This window comes from Crocodylus porosus, unplaced genomic scaffold (assembly GCF_001723895.1).
Source record: "Crocodylus porosus isolate Cpor-Errol unplaced genomic scaffold, CroPor_comp1, whole genome shotgun sequence".
Classification (NCBI taxonomy): Eukaryota; Metazoa; Chordata; order Crocodylia; family Crocodylidae; genus Crocodylus; species Crocodylus porosus.
In genome coordinates, this window is record NW_017728948.1 from 44,992,172 (window position 1) to 45,010,919 (window position 18,748).

Below are 18,748 nucleotides of genomic sequence, written 5' to 3' on the forward strand. Positions count from 1 at the left end.
CAGAAGTCAAACTTCCCCATCATGGACAATGACCATGAGCTGACCACCTTCACCATCGGCCGTAAAGCTAGCAAGTCAGTCAGTAATACAGAAGTCCTCAACTTCAGGAAAGCTGACTTTAACAAGCTAAGGAGGCTTGTCAGAGAGGCCCTAAAGGGCCACAACCCAGTGGAGAGGGGAGTTCAGGACGAGTGGTTGCTCCTCATGGGAGCAATCCTGGATCCTCAAGGAAAGTCCATCCCATCTTGGGAGTAAGTGAAACACCAAGTAGTATTTGAAAAAGATGAAGATTGTTACAGTAACATGGCTTACGTGCAACACAACACAATTAAAATCTTCTATTCTAGTGTTTCTTCTAATACTTTTAACAATCTACAATTGTTAATGCTTTTAAATGCATTACAAAATATGCAATGTACAGAGAAGCCAAACTTATTAATGTAAAATTTTTACATTTTACACTTCTTGTGATTCTAATTGCACTACCAGCTCAGTTTAGTTATTGAATTAATAAACTAGTGCTAAAAACTTTAGGTCTCAGACTTAAAACACAAAGAGCCTGATCAAAACCTAAGTGAGGGCTTTACATCAAGCTTATGGAAACTACTCTGAAGTGCTCAGTATTAGAAACTCTGGTCCTTTAGGCCCAGTATTTACAAAAGCTTTGGATCCAGCCCATAGGGCTGAGGCTTCTGCTCCAGCAACATTCGGCAGCAGGGTGCCTGGGCCTTCAGTAAGTGGGGGGGGGCACTTGCCACACTACACTATAGGTGGAAAGCAGCAGCTTTCCTGGTGCCTGAACAACTACTTCTGACCCAAGCTGAGTCATTCCAGCCCCCCCCCCCCAGAAAATACTGCCAACCCCTGCTTTAGCCATTTCATTTTCAAACTGAGCTTTTCATTTCACCTTCTCCAGCTTTGATGCTCTGTTCAGTCTCCCGAACCATCACCCCAGTAAATCATGAAGAAATATGTTCCATTGAATACTGTACACCAGTAATTCTCAACTTAAGACTCAAAGCACACCTCAGAAAATGCCAGCTCTGAACTTCCATTTGTTTCTTGATTATGAAAAAATAAACAGACCAATTTTGTCACAAAGAGCTCAGGAAGACCACACAGGTCAGAACACTTTTGACATTAAATTTGAAACCTCTCACTTATTTTATTGATCACATGTATATGTTGGCACACCTAACAGTGCTAATGTTGCATGGCACTCTTAGAAGAATATCATAGCACCCCAGGGTGCTGTCACACCCTGGTTGTGAATAATTGTCATATAAAAATCAGAGCAAAGGTTTAATGAATATTATCTCATACTCAACATTGATAAGGTAGAAACTGAGTCAGAACTCATAAAGACTCTAGGGCTGAGTCCACACAAGCATAGACGTTTGGTTCCCCAGGGACAACCAGCAGCAGGACACCTTGTGTTGTCACTAGCTGTTCCCAGGGAACACCCATGTCATGCATCCTCTGGCATGCAGCAGGTTACCCCAGGTGGGGTAGGGGAGGCTGGCCTGGGGTCCAAGAAGCTACCTGGGGCTGCAGCAGTGGTCATCCTAACACTCAGAGCCTGGCCAGTAGCTAGATTATGGCTCTGGCTGGCCAGGCTCTGTCCAGTTTTGAGCGACACATGCTACGTCTGCATACGTCGCTTCACCTCTTTTTGTACAGATTTTTTTGACCCTCGGATATCCAGGGATCAACCCCCACCTCTACACTGCTCCCTTGTAGCGCGGAGAACACCCAAGTGTCCAGAATGTGGTGCTACAGACAAGTCTGCAGTGCCACATACCACATGGCCATGCTCTTTTCGACACAGCCTAGAATAGTAATAGTTGCAAACAGGAAAGAAACACCAAAAAGGTTAAAACAAAAATGAAACAATTCTGGTACTTTATAGCTATGCAACCTCTATAAAAATATAATGCATCTTTTTATCCCATACTACATGGCAGCACTGGCATACAAGAAGTTAAAGTCCTAATGAAATTAATGAATATTTACTTAGTATTTTATTGCAAGTACTTAGTAAATTTCTGCAAGTTCCTTCTTATACAAATGCCACGCCATTATGAACACAGTTTCTGTAACATGGAGAAATGAAGCAGAAATATGAATTAGTGCCAAACTGATGAACACAAGTTATTTCACAGCAGTGTAAAATACATGACTTCAGCTGGGCTAGAAGCTGGGGTATGATTTGTGTTAAACCAGGCTCTACCTGGCCTCAGAAAACTGACCTTTAATCTCTGCAATCAAGTTATAATTAGCTCTCTCCATTTTATCCCCTTTCCCTCTAAAGCCCAATGTGAAGGCTTTTTGCTAAACAGCAGGACTGTGACATTGTAAGCCAGGCAGCCAATCATAACATGCCCATCAATATAGATAGTATCTAGGCACCTTCTTCCTCCTCCTCCTCCTCCTCCTCCTCCTCCTCTTGATTAAGTTGCACATTGCAGCAAAAATGTAAAACTGTAGCTTAACTATTGTTAATGTATTATAATAATGGAAAAATTTAAAGGTCAAGCAACACTCTCAGAGAAAAGTAGAAATATTAGTTGTTAGTTCCTTCCAAACTTATTATATAAATCATAAAGGTAATTTCTCAGTTACTTCCAAATATTAAAAATGTCTGTTTCAAACCACTGTGATGGTATCTAGTATCTGATGAACAGAGCTCAGGCTCATGACAGCTTATGCTATATCTCTCTGATTTCATTAGTATATAAGGTGCAAATCTACGCTGCCTTCTGCCTGACTTTGAACTAATACAGCTAACTGCTTCTCTCTACTCATGTAGAATCAATGACAGCTCATGCATAACAATTCTCAATCAGTTGAAATGTTGAAGATTAATGCACCTGGTGATTTAAAAATACTGTAAAATGCAAATCTGTCAATGTAAGAGTTTTCATAAGTGAATGCCAGATTAGGAAAGAGGCTTAGTACAAACACCCGACTTGAGAGGCTATTACATTAAAAATAATATCAATCTACTCCTTTTCTCCCATAACCTCTGTTAAAACAGCGCTCATGCACTCTATTTTATAAATTTTTCATCCATGTAGAAGTTGGTAGGAGCTGGGAAATTATCATTTGATTGTACTCCATAACATTAAGGGTCCAGTCCTCCCAATTTATTTTTTCCTGTAATCCTCCTTAGGATTCTTAGGTCTACTGTTAACTAATTTAAATTTATGAAGTGGTTTACAGGAGAGTATGAAGCCTTACTAAATTATTTCCCAAGGAACTGAAGCACAAGAGGCTAAGTGACTTTTGCAAAGCCTGTGGAAGCAGGAAGCCAAACTCACAACTCAAGTTCCAGGAAAAGTCCTCAGCACTGGGTACTCCTTCTTCTCTAATTAATTTCAAACTAATTCAAGTTCAACTGGGATTCTCTTTTTGTTCTCTAGACAGACCTCTTCTACAAAGCACTTTGAGATCTATGGATGAAAACTGCTATACAAAAGGCAAAGTATTAACATCATCACCTATTTTCTACCAGTGTAACTAGAATTATTCAGAGACTACTTTTCAAGCAAATTTAAAAAAAAATCTAAACACTTTGCAGAAGTATGTTGGAACATAATGCACATGTACACAGTGCTGATCTATACCTTGATAAAAACTGGGTATATTTTAATTTACCTAGTACTGCCACTATTACCTATCTAATTTCTTTTTAAGGTTGGTGTAGTCTTCCATGTCTCTCTCCAGTGCATCGTGTATGGGGATTCCTCTCGAGCCTCTCCATTATTCTTAGGGATGAACAGCTTGGTTATTGGAACGACTCCGGGTCAGTTCACCAGGGGGCCTTGCCTGCAACGTCTTTGATGATGATTGCCTTCAGCTTGGGAGGATGATGTTTGGTCCTGCCTCCCCTTGGCATTTCTCCTCAGTTGTTCCCGCTGTTCTGCCTCTGTGAGGCTCTGCTTCCCCTACACCCCACCTAACATCAACCAGGATGCCATCACCTGCATTGTTGAAGTTGATGTCCTGTGCCTTCTTGGTGCTCGGGTTCCTGGAATATGATGGCCGCCAGGTATGGGAGATGTTACTATCCCAAGCGTTTCCCCCAGCCTTCCTCCTTTCCAATTACACGTTGCCCAGCTTCAATACTGGTCCATCCCCCAATGTGTCGCCTCTGCCCCCGGCTTGGTACTTGCTGTCCATCAGTCTTGTTTGTATCTGGGCTCTGCTGAGTCCTGTTGGGCTCCAGTCTCTGCTGCCAGCTTCCTTGGTCCATGTCAGCCCTGTAAACAAATCCTCAGGCCCTCTCTGGTCCTGGGCTCTCGTGGAGACCCCTTCCTGGGGTAACCACCAGGTCCCCTCACTGGGACTGCTTGTGTTCTCTGGCCCCTCTAGGCTGACTGGGGATGCCACTTCTGTTCCCCACCCCCACCCCCTTATCAAGCAAGTCCTTTCCACAGTTGGCTTTTCAACTGCCAGTCCTACTCACTCTCTAGACTGTTTCCTTTAGACTATAAATTTAATTGCAAATTAAACACGTTAGGCCTACAACATAATTAGTGCCCCTAAAACAAAAGCAACTTTCAGAAATACACATTTTGCATCCCCACATCTAGCACTGCAATCATTATATAGACACAATGAAACATTTTAGGTATTTACATGTTATGACATACATTAAGAGCCATAGAAGAGCAGTATCCAACAACTAGCAACTCCTGACCTGACAAAATAAGCTAAAGTTCAACACAGTATAATAATCAGTTGTATATTAATATTCACCAAATAAGAGTTCTTGCCAACTAGCAACCTCTGATGATACCAGACAAGGTTCAGTGCAACATAACAACAGGTCATCTTCTGCAAACAAAGCTCAAGGTCCCATACTTCATTAAACAGTAAAACATGACTGTTATTTAACAGGTACAAGTATTTGGATTTCTTCCATCCTAATGGACTGTTTTACCTGAGATAATGGTTAGTAATGGATGGATGAATTTATAAACAGCAATTCCTTTTCCTGTTACTTGATAATGTTCTGCCCTTGACAATCAAACTAAGTGAAGAGAGTGATTCATACAGTAAGTAGCAATGATGAAAATGACTTGTTTTAGAATTAAAGGAAAAAATATAATCTGATACAAAAGCAAACCAGACAACCTCTCCATGACTCTAGTTATTTACTATCTTCTACAAAACAATGCACTTTAATTCATACCCAATTTTTCATGAAAACAAACAACAGCAGAACTACAGAGAAATCAAAGATTTCTACACAGGAGGATTCAAATGATGTCTGAAAAATTAAAAGAATGAGTGATCCAAAGCCTGTTTCACACAATTAATTTCACTTCTTGAAGTAAAACTGAAGGGGGAGAAGACAGACTGGCAACATGCAACAGAAACAAGAAGTCAACTTGTTATATTCAATCAAGGCTATGGAAATTTTTTAAACCAGTAGTTTTGAAATTAATAAATTTGGATATCCACATTTTTTGGAAATACAGTATAAGCAGCAATACCTTCATTATGCCAAAATGCTAATGCCAGAGACACTACTGATGGAAAAACGAAAAGTCCAAAGCATTTTAAATGGAAAGTAATAAATAAAATCCAAGAAAAGACTACTAGATATAAATTCATTTCTCATCCATCTCTCCATCAAAATAACACAAGATGGAAGTCTGAAAAAATAATCCATGAGAAAATATTTTATGTTGACAAAGTTATATGGCTTGATTTATATGCCAATGAAAATTATGCTCAACTATAACATACATCCAGCTCCAGTAAACTTAAAAACAGTGAATTATGAACAGGGTGGAAAATACATGAACAAACTGAAATACTCGTTGTTTTATATAGGAATTATTTTAGTTACATTTTAGTCATTATTTAGTTATTTTAGCCTTGCTTTTGTGTGCATAGAATTCACTGGATAAAAGAGCATTGAGCTGTAGTGAAATCCCTGAAAACTGTTAACCTTGACCAATGTTCCCATGGTGTCATAGGCAGAACAACTTGATTTCACCATCTCCAGTTGCATATTCATTCTAAAAATGCACTATGTCCACACACTCCCACAAGAACCTCATTTTTATTTGTTCATGTGTCAAAACTATTCAATACCTTTATTTATACTCCTGATCATTTAAAAAGTCACCACTGGAAAAGTTTGTAGATAAACAAAAATTGGTGAAGAATAAATAAAAAGAACAAGTCAGATATAGCGCAATCTGGATAGAGCACCTCAATTTACTAAGCTAACTAAAATGTGTTGTAGTGCAGCTAAATATAAATACCAAGACCTATCTAGGAACAAAAAAGTAGTTCATACTTACAGAATGTACTGAATCTTAGAAAAGGTAACACAGAAAGGGACTCTGGGTACATAATCAACACAACAAAACCATGGAGCAAAATGCTATGATTAACACAGCTCTACAGTATATGAAAATACTGAGAAGGACTAGAGAGAATTTTACTGTTGTACACAGCAGTTCCACCAATGTTAGAATTTGGTTTCCAATTCTAATGGGGATGTTTCAAAAAGCATATCTAAGAACTAGAAAGGATTCATAAAAACTACAAGACTGATAAAAGGTCTATGAAACATGGCGAGTCTTAACATCTAGTTACTTAGAAGTTAAGGAGGTGGCTAAATCACAATTTGTTAGTACATGATGGAGGAGATTTCTGATGTTAGATTTTTTTTTATTCTACAAGAGAAACACACAAGAGCTAATGACTGGAAGCTTCAGGTAAATACATTAAAACTAGAGAAAAGGCACCGTGTCTAGGAACAAGGGATCTGGGTTTTCCATTCGCTGCAGAAAAGCACGTATTTTCTCCTTTAATGGAAAAAAACCCAAACAAACAGATTTTCTCTCAAAGGAGAAAAATCACAAATTGTTGCCTTTAAAAGAGAAACCATGAGAAAAGGTGGGTTTCCACTTGCAGGCTGGCAGCATTCCAGACTGAAAGGGGCTGCAGGAGGAGAGTGATCAGGCAGGGAGCGCCATGTGCATGTGCACACACACATATGCACATGGCAGCCAGACAGCAACGGACAACAGCTCCTGCAGAGCTCCTTCCACACTTGGGAGGAGGGGAGGGGGCGGTGCACACACACAGGCCACACATTGGGTGGGGGCAGAAGGGGCACAGGCCACAAGTTGTGGGGGTGGGAGAGACATGTGCCTCCCACGATTTCTGTGCCCACAGCAGGGCTGGACCAGCTCTAGCCAGGAGCCATCTCTGCCATCCAGCGGAGGAACCCAATGTGGAAGGGAGCACCACATTGCCATGGCAGGCACCCCATGCCCACCCAGCAGCAGTGCGGGGCACAACTCCATGCCACTGCCATGCCTTATCATGGTGGTGCAGCACTCCCTTCAGCTCCAATTCTCCCCACTGGGCCACGGAGGCAGCAATTGCCCAGAGCTGGTCCAGCCCTGCTGCAGCCTCGCACCCCACTGTGGGCACAAAAATCTTGGGGGGCATGTGCCCCCCTGCTGCATCCCCTGCACTCCCTCCCAACTTCCCTACATACCCACTCCCTTCCTTACACACTGGGGGCAGGGGACAACAGGTCAGAGGCGAGAGGCACTAACAGGGCCTTGGGGCTGTGGGCCAGGCATGAGGGGCAACAATATGGGCAGGGCAGGACACTAACATATCAGGGCTGCTCAGCACCACAAAGCAGTGGGGGAGGACAGCAGCAGCTGGACCCTCATCCTGGTGGCTTCCCCCCTACCTCCATGCCTGAGGGCAAAGGGGGGATCACATTGGCAGAGCAGGGGAGGTAGAGCAGGGCTGGACACAGAGTGGCCCTGGGGGGGGAGCAGAGCCAGACCCAGAGTGGCAAGGAAGGGGTTTGAACGAGGCCAGACCCAGATCGGGGTTGGGGGAACAGAACACGACAACGGGGCCAGACTCATCACTCACACTTGCACACACGCAGTTCATTTTAAATCGTGGAAAAATGTAGATTTGGGGTTTTTTAAATCAGAGCATCTAAGATTTTTAACATAGAATTTGTGATTTTTAAGCACAAAGTCAGGATCTCTGAGGCATTCCAATAACTCTAGGGATAGAGAGTTTCTATCCTCTGTCATTTTTAATGGCAGAACACCTTTCTATAATATTATAAAAAATGCCTTTCCAATGCGTGCGCTTTGGACTAAAGAATGTATTAATCTAATGCTGCAGTTACTCCTGTATAACAATACACATTCTATACTTTGTACTGTACAAAGTACAGAGAGCAAAATGATCCCCTCTCTCATCAAAAACCTACAAACATATAATTTTCCTAACCTCAACTGCAATAAAAAAAAAGCTGGAACCAATCAACTTAAAATCCATACCAAAACAAATCTGTCACATCAAGAGATCCTTTTCTAATGCCAAAAGAATAAGCACTTCAAACCAAGTTTATGCTTTGCAACAAGAAACATGACCAATGACTATTCAAAGTCAATTCCAATTGCAAAAACTAGTCTACAAATTGAAACTGATGTTTCTACTCTGAATTTTTCAAATTACAACTTTTTGCAAAACTATTTTATTTGATCAGGATTTGCCATGTCCATTTCAAGGAAATGAAATTAAATAGGCTTCTGAAATGTTAGTGTACTTGCATTTTCATGACAGTCACATATTTCTGCTACTAACTGTCTTCTTGTACCATTTTTACTGAAAGTTGTTGTTCCATGAATCTTTTATTAATAAAACTAAAAATGTACTTCAATTCCTTTTTTAAAGAAGGAAAAACAGAACCACAGAAAGTCTCCTGGAATGTTCTTCAGAAGACTTTGATATGATATCTTTTCCTTAATATTAAGAACTAATCTAAAACATTACCAAAATATATTAAATAAAATATGAGAAGGGCTTTGTACATACAGATGTTTTATTCAACATGCCCCGGGGAGCAAGGTGACATTGATTACTCACCTGCAGCCCGGAACAACGCTCCCGGGAAATCCGTGCAGCTTGTGAGCTGGCTATATGTGCAGCTGCGGCCGGCTGGTGACGTCAGCACCAGATGCTGGCTGGCGAAGATGAAAATGAAAGCGGCTGCAGCAGAGGGGGCAGATGGCCCCAGAGAGGAGCTGCTACAGGCGCCACGGGAGGAGCAGGTCCCAGGGAAGCATCCCAAGGGGACAAGGGGGCCGGAGCAAGGAGCTCCGGAGAGAGAGATATCGCAGCGGTATCCAGCAGCAGACGTCAAGGGAGCAAGTACTGACCCAGACAGCGGAGGACCCAGACGAAGGGTCGTGATTGGGGCGGGGTTGCTGCCCAAATCCCAGAGGCGAGGACGTGAGGGTTTAGGGGACTAGAGGGAGTAGCACGGGTGTTGGGGCTAAGGTGATCGTCCCCATGCCGGGGGAAGATTGGGGAAAGCACCCAAGGGTGCTAAGTATAGAAGGACCCGAGAATTGGGCCCAGAAGTACCCTTCCTGAGGATGGGGTTGGTAGCAAGCCTCACCAGCAGAGGGGGCACAACTCGACCCTACAAGGTGTCAGAATTGCAAGTGGGGAAGCTGGATCAGCCCGGTAGGCCACAAGACACCGTGGAGTCGGCTCGATAGAGATGGCGTGAGGCCGGGGTGCAGGGGTGGTGGAGCCCCGAGTACAACTGCCGTGTCGGACCTGGGCTTTGACGGACCCGCCAGGTGACCCGCCCATTGCAGAACATCAAGACGTGCCAGGCGAGAGCGGGATCGTCAACACGGGGAAAAGAACTACCTCAACGCTTCTAAGGGCCCAGACGCTCAGCTGGAACATCGGAGCCCCATCCACATGGATCGATAAAGCCCGGCGGGTACAAACATATTGTGGTTTCATTTAAAACTGTTTTATTAAAGCTGATATAGTCTGAATGATAATATCCGGCCACCTTGATTATTTCAAATGGCTGCTATTTAATTAACAGTAACTTGTACTAATTTCAATGCACAGAAAAAATGTATCAAGCAAGAAAAATGTCTAATTCCTCTTGAAGCATTCAAGCTGCAACATGCTGAAAAAGTGCTTTCCTTCAAGATGAGTGAATTCTCTCTCCTTCCAGCTTTCTAATTTGATTTAGTTATTGGGGAACATCAAGATTTTTCCTACATACTTGGCAGACAAGATCATCAAGCAGCTTTCCCCTACTTTTAACTGCCTAGACTAACATTAGAGGAGTGGCTATAGATTTAGCATTAGCCTAATTAAGTTAAGGGGCTAATCCAAATTCCCATTGAAGTCAACCAAATAATTCCCATCAGCTTCAATGGAAGTCAGATTAGTCACTTACGTTGCAGTACCACATATCCATAACTTGACAGTGTTCAGCTGAATCTACTAGATCATTTCAGTGGGGAAGGGGAGATGCACCCACCATCAACAATGAATGACCATGCATAGCATAATCTACATGGTACTGATATTTAATCTCTGACAATTAGATTAGAGGTGAGAGTGCTCTGAGCTCATGCCAACATGGTCATCCATTTCTCATATACTACAGTGACATCTTCTCATGCTTTGTTATTTGTCAACAGCCGCACCTGTTTAACAAGTACTACATTTTGAGGTAATATCAGCATATGAATAGTCACAGAAATAAGGTTAAACTGTGGCCTCTGGGCTCCAACCTTCCCACCCCCATTACTCTCCTGCTGCTGGACTTCCAGGCTCCCACTCCTTCCTCCAGCTTCTAATTCCTGCTCCTATCCTTGGGGGTGAGGCAGCACGATCCACAGGCCCAAGGAAGCCCACGACCAGGGGGCTTGGGGAGACTCCAGGGACTTGCGTGGCATGGTGTCAGCAGGTGGTGCTGGCACAGCACAGCATGCAGCCTGCAAAGCATCTAGCCAGGAAGTTGTGCAGCTCCCAGCCACTCAGACGTCAGACAACCTTGTCCTATCCCATTGCCATTTCCTCTCAAAAAAGTTTTAATGGAGGTAAATACAATACTCCAAAACCAAAACTAAGTTTAGCACAAAAAGCCGAAAAGTAGAGCATCCGAAAAGGGAGAACTAGAAATCCTCTCAGCCTTTAAGATAAACCACTGCATCAAAAGGTTTCCCTGCAAACACTAGAAGAACCTGCCTAGTGAGAATTCTATAAAATAAGATCTCCTGAGAAACAGGATTATGGAAGTGAATTGTGGCAGTAAGAAACACATACTACCTCTTCAATAGCAAAGACTTCTTTTCATTTTAACCAGAGCTATACCCTGAACAACCAATATGCCACCTTAATTAAATACAATTCACCAAAGCATTTACACATATGGATCTCACTTACGTAATTTCTACATAAAATTTACTATGGAAATTAAAGAATACTTACTTTAGACAATTTAAAACAATGATTACTCATATACAAAACTTCTTAAATGCTATGGAACATCTGAAATCAGTGGTTAAGCTTAAGAGGTAAGTTTATTCCTCCACTTTACTGCTGCTCAGACAGAGCAAAAAGTTTAGGAGTTCAAATGGAAACCCAGGACTAAGAATCTTGCACAGATGGTATTTTTAAAGCAGCACCACTATTAAAATGTACAACAGAATTACTATTATTAACAGCTTTTCTAATGTTATTCTTTGTGTTAGCAGGTAGAATATTAACACTTGGATCTTTGTTTAAAAGTTCAAATCAGGGTGATAAAGAAAAAGAAACACCAGACAATAAAGCTGACCTCTTTAACAAATTCTTTGCATCCGTATTTCTGAGCAGGGACAGGGACATACCCCCCACCGGGATCCCGAACGAACTCAGAAGAGGCACAGCTGGGCCCAGGGTCAGAGAGGACCTAGTTAGGGAACTTCTGGTGGAGCTGGACATGTTCAAATCAGCAGGTCCAGATGATCTTGACCCAAGGGTGCTAAGGGAATTGCCAAAGGCCATTGCGGAAGCTCTGGCACAGCTCTACAAGCACTCATAGTACTCTGGCAAGGTGCCAGAGAATTTGAAAAGGGCCAATGTGGTCCCCATTTTCAAAAAAGGGAGGAGGAGGACCCAGGAAACTATAGGCCCGTTAGTCTTACCTCGGTCCTGGGGAAGCGATTGGGGAAAATTATCCGAGAACACATCTGTGAGGGACAAGCGGGGAGATTATGCTCAGGGGCCACAAATATGGGTTTATTAGAGGCAGGTCCTGTCAGACCAACCTGGTTGCCTTCTACGACCAGGTCTCTAAATCCTTGGACGCAGGTGTTGTGGTAGACATAGTCTATCTGGACTTTAGGAAGGCCTTCAACACTGTCTCTCACCCCATCCTCATTAAAAAAATTAGGTGACTGTGGCATCAAAGCCTAGTTAGATGGGTCGCAAATTGGCTGGAGGACCGCACCCAGAGAGTGGTGGCGGACGGGTCATTTTCAGCCTGGAGGGATGTGGGCAGTGGGATTCCACAGGGCTCAGTCCTCAGGCCCATACTGTTCAACATCTTCATCAGCAACTTGGATGAGGGGGTGAAAAGCACCTTGTTCAAGTTCGCAGATGATAGTAAGTTGTGGGGAGAAGTGAACACGTTAGAAGGGAGGGACAGGCTACAACTAGATCTGGACAGGTTACAAGGGTGGACAGATGAGAAGAGGATGGGTTTCAACACTGACAAGTGTAAGGTACTGCACCTGGGGAGGAAGAACCAGCAGCATACCTACAGGCTGGGGAACTCCCTTCTCATCAGTGCAGAGGCAGAAAAGAATCTTGGAGTCACCGATTCCAAGATGAACATGGGCCACCAACGTGAGGACGCGGTCAGTAAGGCTAACCGCACCCTGTCATGCATCCACAGATGCAACACGAACAGGTCCAAGGAGGTGATCCTCCCCCTTTATGCAACACTGGTCAGACTACAGTTGGAGTACTGCGTCCAGCTCTGGGCGCCACGCTTCAGAAGGAATGTGGACAGCATTGAGAGGGCCCAAAGGAGGGCCACCCACATGATCGGGGGCAGCAAGGCAGGGCAGCTATGGGACCTGAACCTGTTCAGCCTCCACAAGAGAAGGCTGAGGGGGGATCTGGTGGCCATCTATAAACTTACCAGGGGAGACCAGTGGGGAACAAGAGAGACCCTGTTCCCCCGAGCACCATCAGAAGTAACTAAGAATAACAGCCATAAGTTGACTAAGAGTAGGTTCAGGCTAGACATCAGGAAGCACTACTTCACAGTCAGGGCAGCTGGGATCTGAAACCAACTTCCAAGGGAAGTGGTGCTCACCCCTTCCCTGGGGGTCTTCAAAAGGAAGCTAGACAATCACCTAGCCGGGGTCATTTGACCCCAGCATGGCAGGGGGTCAGACTTGATGATCTGCTTAGGTCCCTTCCAACCCTACCAACTATGAAGTGTTGTCACTATTAGCTCTAATATAATAAGCAACAAGAGAGAAAACAAGATAGCAGACCAGATACTGAAAACAGCAATTTCTCCCTGAAAAGTATACAGATTTAAATAATGCTGAATCATTTCAAAGTGTATTAGCACACAGCTTAAGTGCCTGGAAGCCATCTCTAACTCCAGAAAATTAGAGAGACCACACCAGGAAACAGAAGACTGAATCTGCCAATCCCTGAGATGACAGACCTCAACTGAAGGAAATGGAAGAGCCTCAACTAGCACTGATCATTTTCAACATGGTTAAAGAGGGAGTGACAAATGTAATGACCTTCCATGATCAAAGTCTTTTCAAGATTTTGCTAACCTTCCGTCTTGAATGTTATATCTTAGTTATAATTAACTACACAGTAAAAGTATCACTAATAAAACACCCCCTCCCACAACAGCTGAAGGTCCCGTTTTTCCATTACCTGTCTCTGAGATATAAACAACAGGATCCTGCTTTAGAACTGTATCAGGTTTTGAAGATGATTGTTTTCTCTCAGGCAGCTTCTTGGACTTTTTCACTGACTGAGTCTCCTCTTCTGAATCTGTATTTTGACCACAACACAAGTATTGCAATCTTCCACATAAAAACAAACTTTTAATAATAGTTTAACAGGTTATAGAAACATCCAAGCAGGTAAAACAAGCACAAAACACAACAATTTTCTCTACAGAACTCTAACTTGGCCTTATCCTTCCAACAAGCTGCAGACTAAATGTGACTTTCTTCAGAGGCCATCAAGCAACTGGACTGTTTTTTGTTCATTAACAAGAATTATATTCCCTCTTACTCATACCCAGGAACTAAGCCTGTTGTGTCTTCTATTATTAAAAATACTACCCTGGGAGCTTGATTGCTAAGAAGGAAATTTCCATCTAGTATGTTAGCACAGAACACTAGACCAAAGCAAAAAATGTAACACCCCTTACAAAAATATATTTGTTAGTACGACTAATGGAAGCACATTTACCTAGTATACTTTAGGGTATTCACTTGCAAAGCCAACAAAAATTAAATGCAACATTCAAGTGGCACCCTTGGTTACATCATTATTATCCATATCCCAAAGGTTGACAAAAGGCATAAGAGAAAGAACACACTCCCACTTCATTCAAGTAATAAATATATAGTAATGGTTTGTGGGGAAAGGAATGAAACAGAGGGAACACAGCCTGTGCAATAGTTACTGCTCACAGCCTGACTTATGGGGGAACCAAAGAACATGCTAGCATAACAAGTATTTACAATATAAAACTGGCAGCTCTAAATTCATATGTGAATGAATATGCCAACCTCAGTGCCTGAAAAATCTACTAGTCTTCCAAGGATTTGGAGCAATATTTCATTTTCCTTCCTCTTAATGGGAAAGGTTTGTCTAAAGTTCAAGGAACATTATTGGCATTCAAAGGAGTAATAATAAAAATAGCAGTAATAATAGTAATAATATATTAAAAGACAGATACAGGTCTGTATATTACACAAGTACTGACAAACATTTATTTTGAGGAGTTTCATTAATAGGTCCCAGAGAGCAAGAGGAAGAGCATAAAATACAATTTTTGATGCAGCTTGACATGTTTTCAATATTTGGTGACAACATTATAGAAAGCTCATTTATCTGTGCGTTCTGCAGGTTTAAAGCATGTCATTGTTCTTCTTTTAAAATTAGAGCAACCTTGTACTATTGAACCAGCACATGGAATGTAATCAATAGTTTGCAACAGAAGCCATAAAGTCTATAATCTTTTCTCCAATTTCATGACAGCTCTAGGAGGCTTCAGAGTCCAATGAGAGGGAGAATAAGTAACAGAAAAAACTACTATGTGACCTTTTTAAAGAAATCTTATAGCTGCTATAGAGGGGAGTTGTATTGATTGTCTGAAGCACATCCAATCAGAATAGGTTGAACAGTTGTATTTAAAATTTTAAAAGCCTAAAAAGCACCTAGGAGCAGAGAACGAACAATGAATGATGTTTCTGTGTGTCAAAACAGAAAAACACAGGAATGTTAATTATGCTGTACAGCCCACTAACTATATTATGTACAATTGCAAAATCCAAATAAAATATCAGAAAAATCTTGCAAATTCTTTTGTGTCACTGAACCACTCCCCCCAGTCCCCAAAGTCTGGGTGGAGCCTAGTCATACAAATGAGCTAGCAGAATTAGAAACCTAAAACTGGGCCGAGGGGTAAAAGGATGGACACAATCTATTACTGTGTCAAAAATCTAAAGTAAATTCCAGAAGAGGGTCTTGCTTTGTTTATTGAGATCTGGTAAAAGATATTTTGTAAACATAAGTAGAGGTAGCATTTTTAGCAATTTTGATGCACTGTGATCGTGGGTGAGAATGGGTGACAATGGAAGCTACTAGGGCTCTGCAAACCTTTGGTCGCTGATTCAATTTGGCAGAGATTCGGCCCAATTTGGTGGCCGAATCTGAATCGAATCAGGAGAACCTGCAGAAAGATTTGACAATTTGGACACAGACACAGCTTTAAATGTTTTTCCTACATACCTCAAGGTACCAGAGGACTCGTGAATGCTGAGATAGTAGAGCAGATCCAGCATCCCACAAGAGCACAAGGGGTCCCCAGAGCGTTTGGCAGCAGCCCCGGAAGTGGACCAGAAGCATTTCCGGTTCACTTCTGGGTCTGCTGGGGAACACACAGGTCCCCTGCACCTCTCTGGCTCGGCGACTGGTGCCTTCTGGGCCTGGGGTGCACCCAGGGTCCCCCTGTGGCCGATCGTTGAGCCACGGATTGTGTGGGGGGGCTCCCCCGCATATTCCCCAGCAGACCAAGTACTTCCGGTCCACTTCTGGGTTCGCCACCGAGCATGTGGAGGGCCCTCCCGCACTCCTGTGGGATGCTCCATCCACCCCAGCACTGCAGCATTCACGAGACACACCTGGTACCTTGAGGTATGTAGACAAAATATTTAAAGCTGTTTCTATGACCGAATCGCTGATTCTCTGAATCAGCATCAAATCTTCAGATCAGCCGAATAGAATTGGGGACAGTGATCCAAATCAACAAATCAAATCCTTGTCCCCAATTCGGGTCAAATCCAAATCCAAATCGAATACAGCCCGTTTAGTACGCCCCTAGAAGCTGCAGGCAGTTAATGACTTTCAGAAGTAACAAATCAAGAGCACATTAAAGGTATCCCATGATGCACATCTCTTCTTGAGCTCAAGCCGCCAAGATTACTACATCATAACCAAAGACAAAAAAAACCAACCTGCCACTGGTCACTCATTTTTAACAAGAAGTGCCGATCTAGAGCAATATCAATGTTACCTGAATCATAGATGATCCTTTTTTTCTTCTTTGTCTGTTTTTTTGGGGTATCATCTTCATTAGATGAGTTCTTCACCTAGTAGTGACAGTCCATTAGTTCAAGTATCAAAAAGCTGCTCCAAGATTTCTTTCAGCTACATCTTCTAGTTACCAGACTTGTATTTTGATTCTAGCAGAAACACTAACATACTTAAGTAAAAATAAGCCAAGAACTTCAACCATTCAACTTTCATTTTATTGGCTATAAAAACAGAAACAATAGAAATGAAAAGGTCACTATTGCATGAAGGTACCAGTCTGTACTAGAGCACCGCTAGGTGATAAAGCCCTAAAAATAATCGAACAAAACCCTCCAACACATCTCATCTCAACCTTTTTGAGATGTCAACTGATCTAATATGAAAAATAACTCACTTTATAGCTCCAAAAATAAAAATGGATTAGACATGTTCAAGGTGAACCCCTTCTTTAAACAGTGCATTTATCATGCTAGATCAGACTACCAGTCCATCTAACCAATGACAGAAGACAGACACTTAAAAGGAATCTGTAAGAAACGCTGTAACACAGGGGTCAGCAACATTTTCTTGCAGAAGATCAAAATGATTCCACATGGGATGAAGGGTGGCAGGCATTGGGACCCAAGCTGCCACCACTATTTCTACCCACTGCTCAGCTGCAGCATGGCACACCAAAAGCCCTCCTCCACTGGAGCCCACGCTCCCAGAATGTGGCATGGCCTGAGCAAAGCTTCCCCTCCACAGGTCAAAGAGCCCCTCCCCACCGCCTACTAAATGCCACTGAATCTGTGGTTTTGAATCCTATTCACAGAGTTCTGTAGGCCATAGATTACTGACTCCTGCTGTAACAGACAACTGTAGAATAAACTGATAATAAAGTAATATTCTATACGAGTGTCCCATTCCTCGCTGTCTTTAGGCAAGAAGCACGAGGACTTCAGCACTTCTAAAAATGCAATCTTCTCATCTAAATGAACCATAGATGTTCTTGTTATCCTTATGCAACATCCAAACCCATTTGGAAAACTACTGAATATCTGACTTAATTTACACCTTGGTTTCCCCAAATAAATTACAGAATTAATAGAATTTCCTTATTAACCTTAAAATTGTTACCTTTTAGTTACACTGAATGGCTCTTTATTCTTATTTTATGACAGACCATAAAAAGATATAATCACTATACCAGATATCTTTTTTTATACCATTTACAATTATGTACTACTCTTATCTTTATTTTTTTTTATCTCTTTGAACTAAACAGTTATAATAATACATCTTTTCAATCTCTACTGCAGGATGCTTTTCAAGGTTCACAACAGTTTTGTCACGTCTCAACCAACTCCCCTTTCTGTTATAACACATTGAGTTAGAGAAGCCAGAACTCAACTCTTTATTCAACAATATTTAAATTCTCATTACAAACTCTGCTCCTGACCCTGCTTTAATAAACTCAGTATAGAAAGTTCCCTGCATTACAATGCTAATCATTTACCCTAAGATAAATGAAAATCAGGGACAGGAGCAGGGAAACTGCAGGTGGTTAAAAAGAAATGTCAACTGCAACTGTACCTGTATGGGAAGGTAACTGTAAGGGCAAGCATATTTTGAAGGCAAGGGTGGGTGTGCTGAGTTACACTACTGCATTAAGAACAATTTTTTGATGTCAAGGGTGACTGGGCATGGGTGCCCTTTGCCATTTTTAGAATAAATCTAAATAAATAAGACAAACAGGTCTGCTTCGGCAGAACTGTTTGAAGGATCTAGGTTTTGGCTAGAATTTCTTCAGCATTTCATTGGATTGCTTTCATAATATTAACATACCACTACAATGTCTTCCCCCTCAAACAGTTGGAAAATTGAAAATTTCCTTACTTGAGCTGGGAAAAAGTTATGGGGAAACTGGGTACAGAAACAGGAACACTTGCTGCTATCTAACTACAGGATAATTTTTTTCTGTGGTAGCAGAACAGAGTTTGCTTGGTTTTGCTAGCCTGGCTTAGTAGAAAGCATATTTCTCTCTCCATTTTTTAGAGCCACACCCAAGAGAGAAGCGCCTAGGTTA

The 18,748-nt window shown here is 42.2% G+C and overlaps 1 protein-coding gene across 1 annotated transcript in view; it reads right to left on the reverse strand.

Moving 5' to 3' along the window:
- RFC1 (replication factor C subunit 1) overlaps window positions 1–17,663 on the reverse strand; it is a 61,344-nt gene extending 43,681 nt beyond the window's left edge. The window contains exons 1-3 of the mRNA XM_019552580.1: window positions 17,517–17,663; window positions 16,664–16,739; window positions 13,786–13,905 (exon numbers count right to left, since the gene is read on the reverse strand). Coding sequence (XP_019408125.1) covers window positions 13,786–13,905; window positions 16,664–16,739; window positions 17,517–17,663 — 343 coding nt within the window. The remainder of the gene's footprint in view (window positions 1–13,785; window positions 13,906–16,663; window positions 16,740–17,516) is intronic.
- Window positions 17,664–18,748: the final 1,085 nt, after the last annotated feature.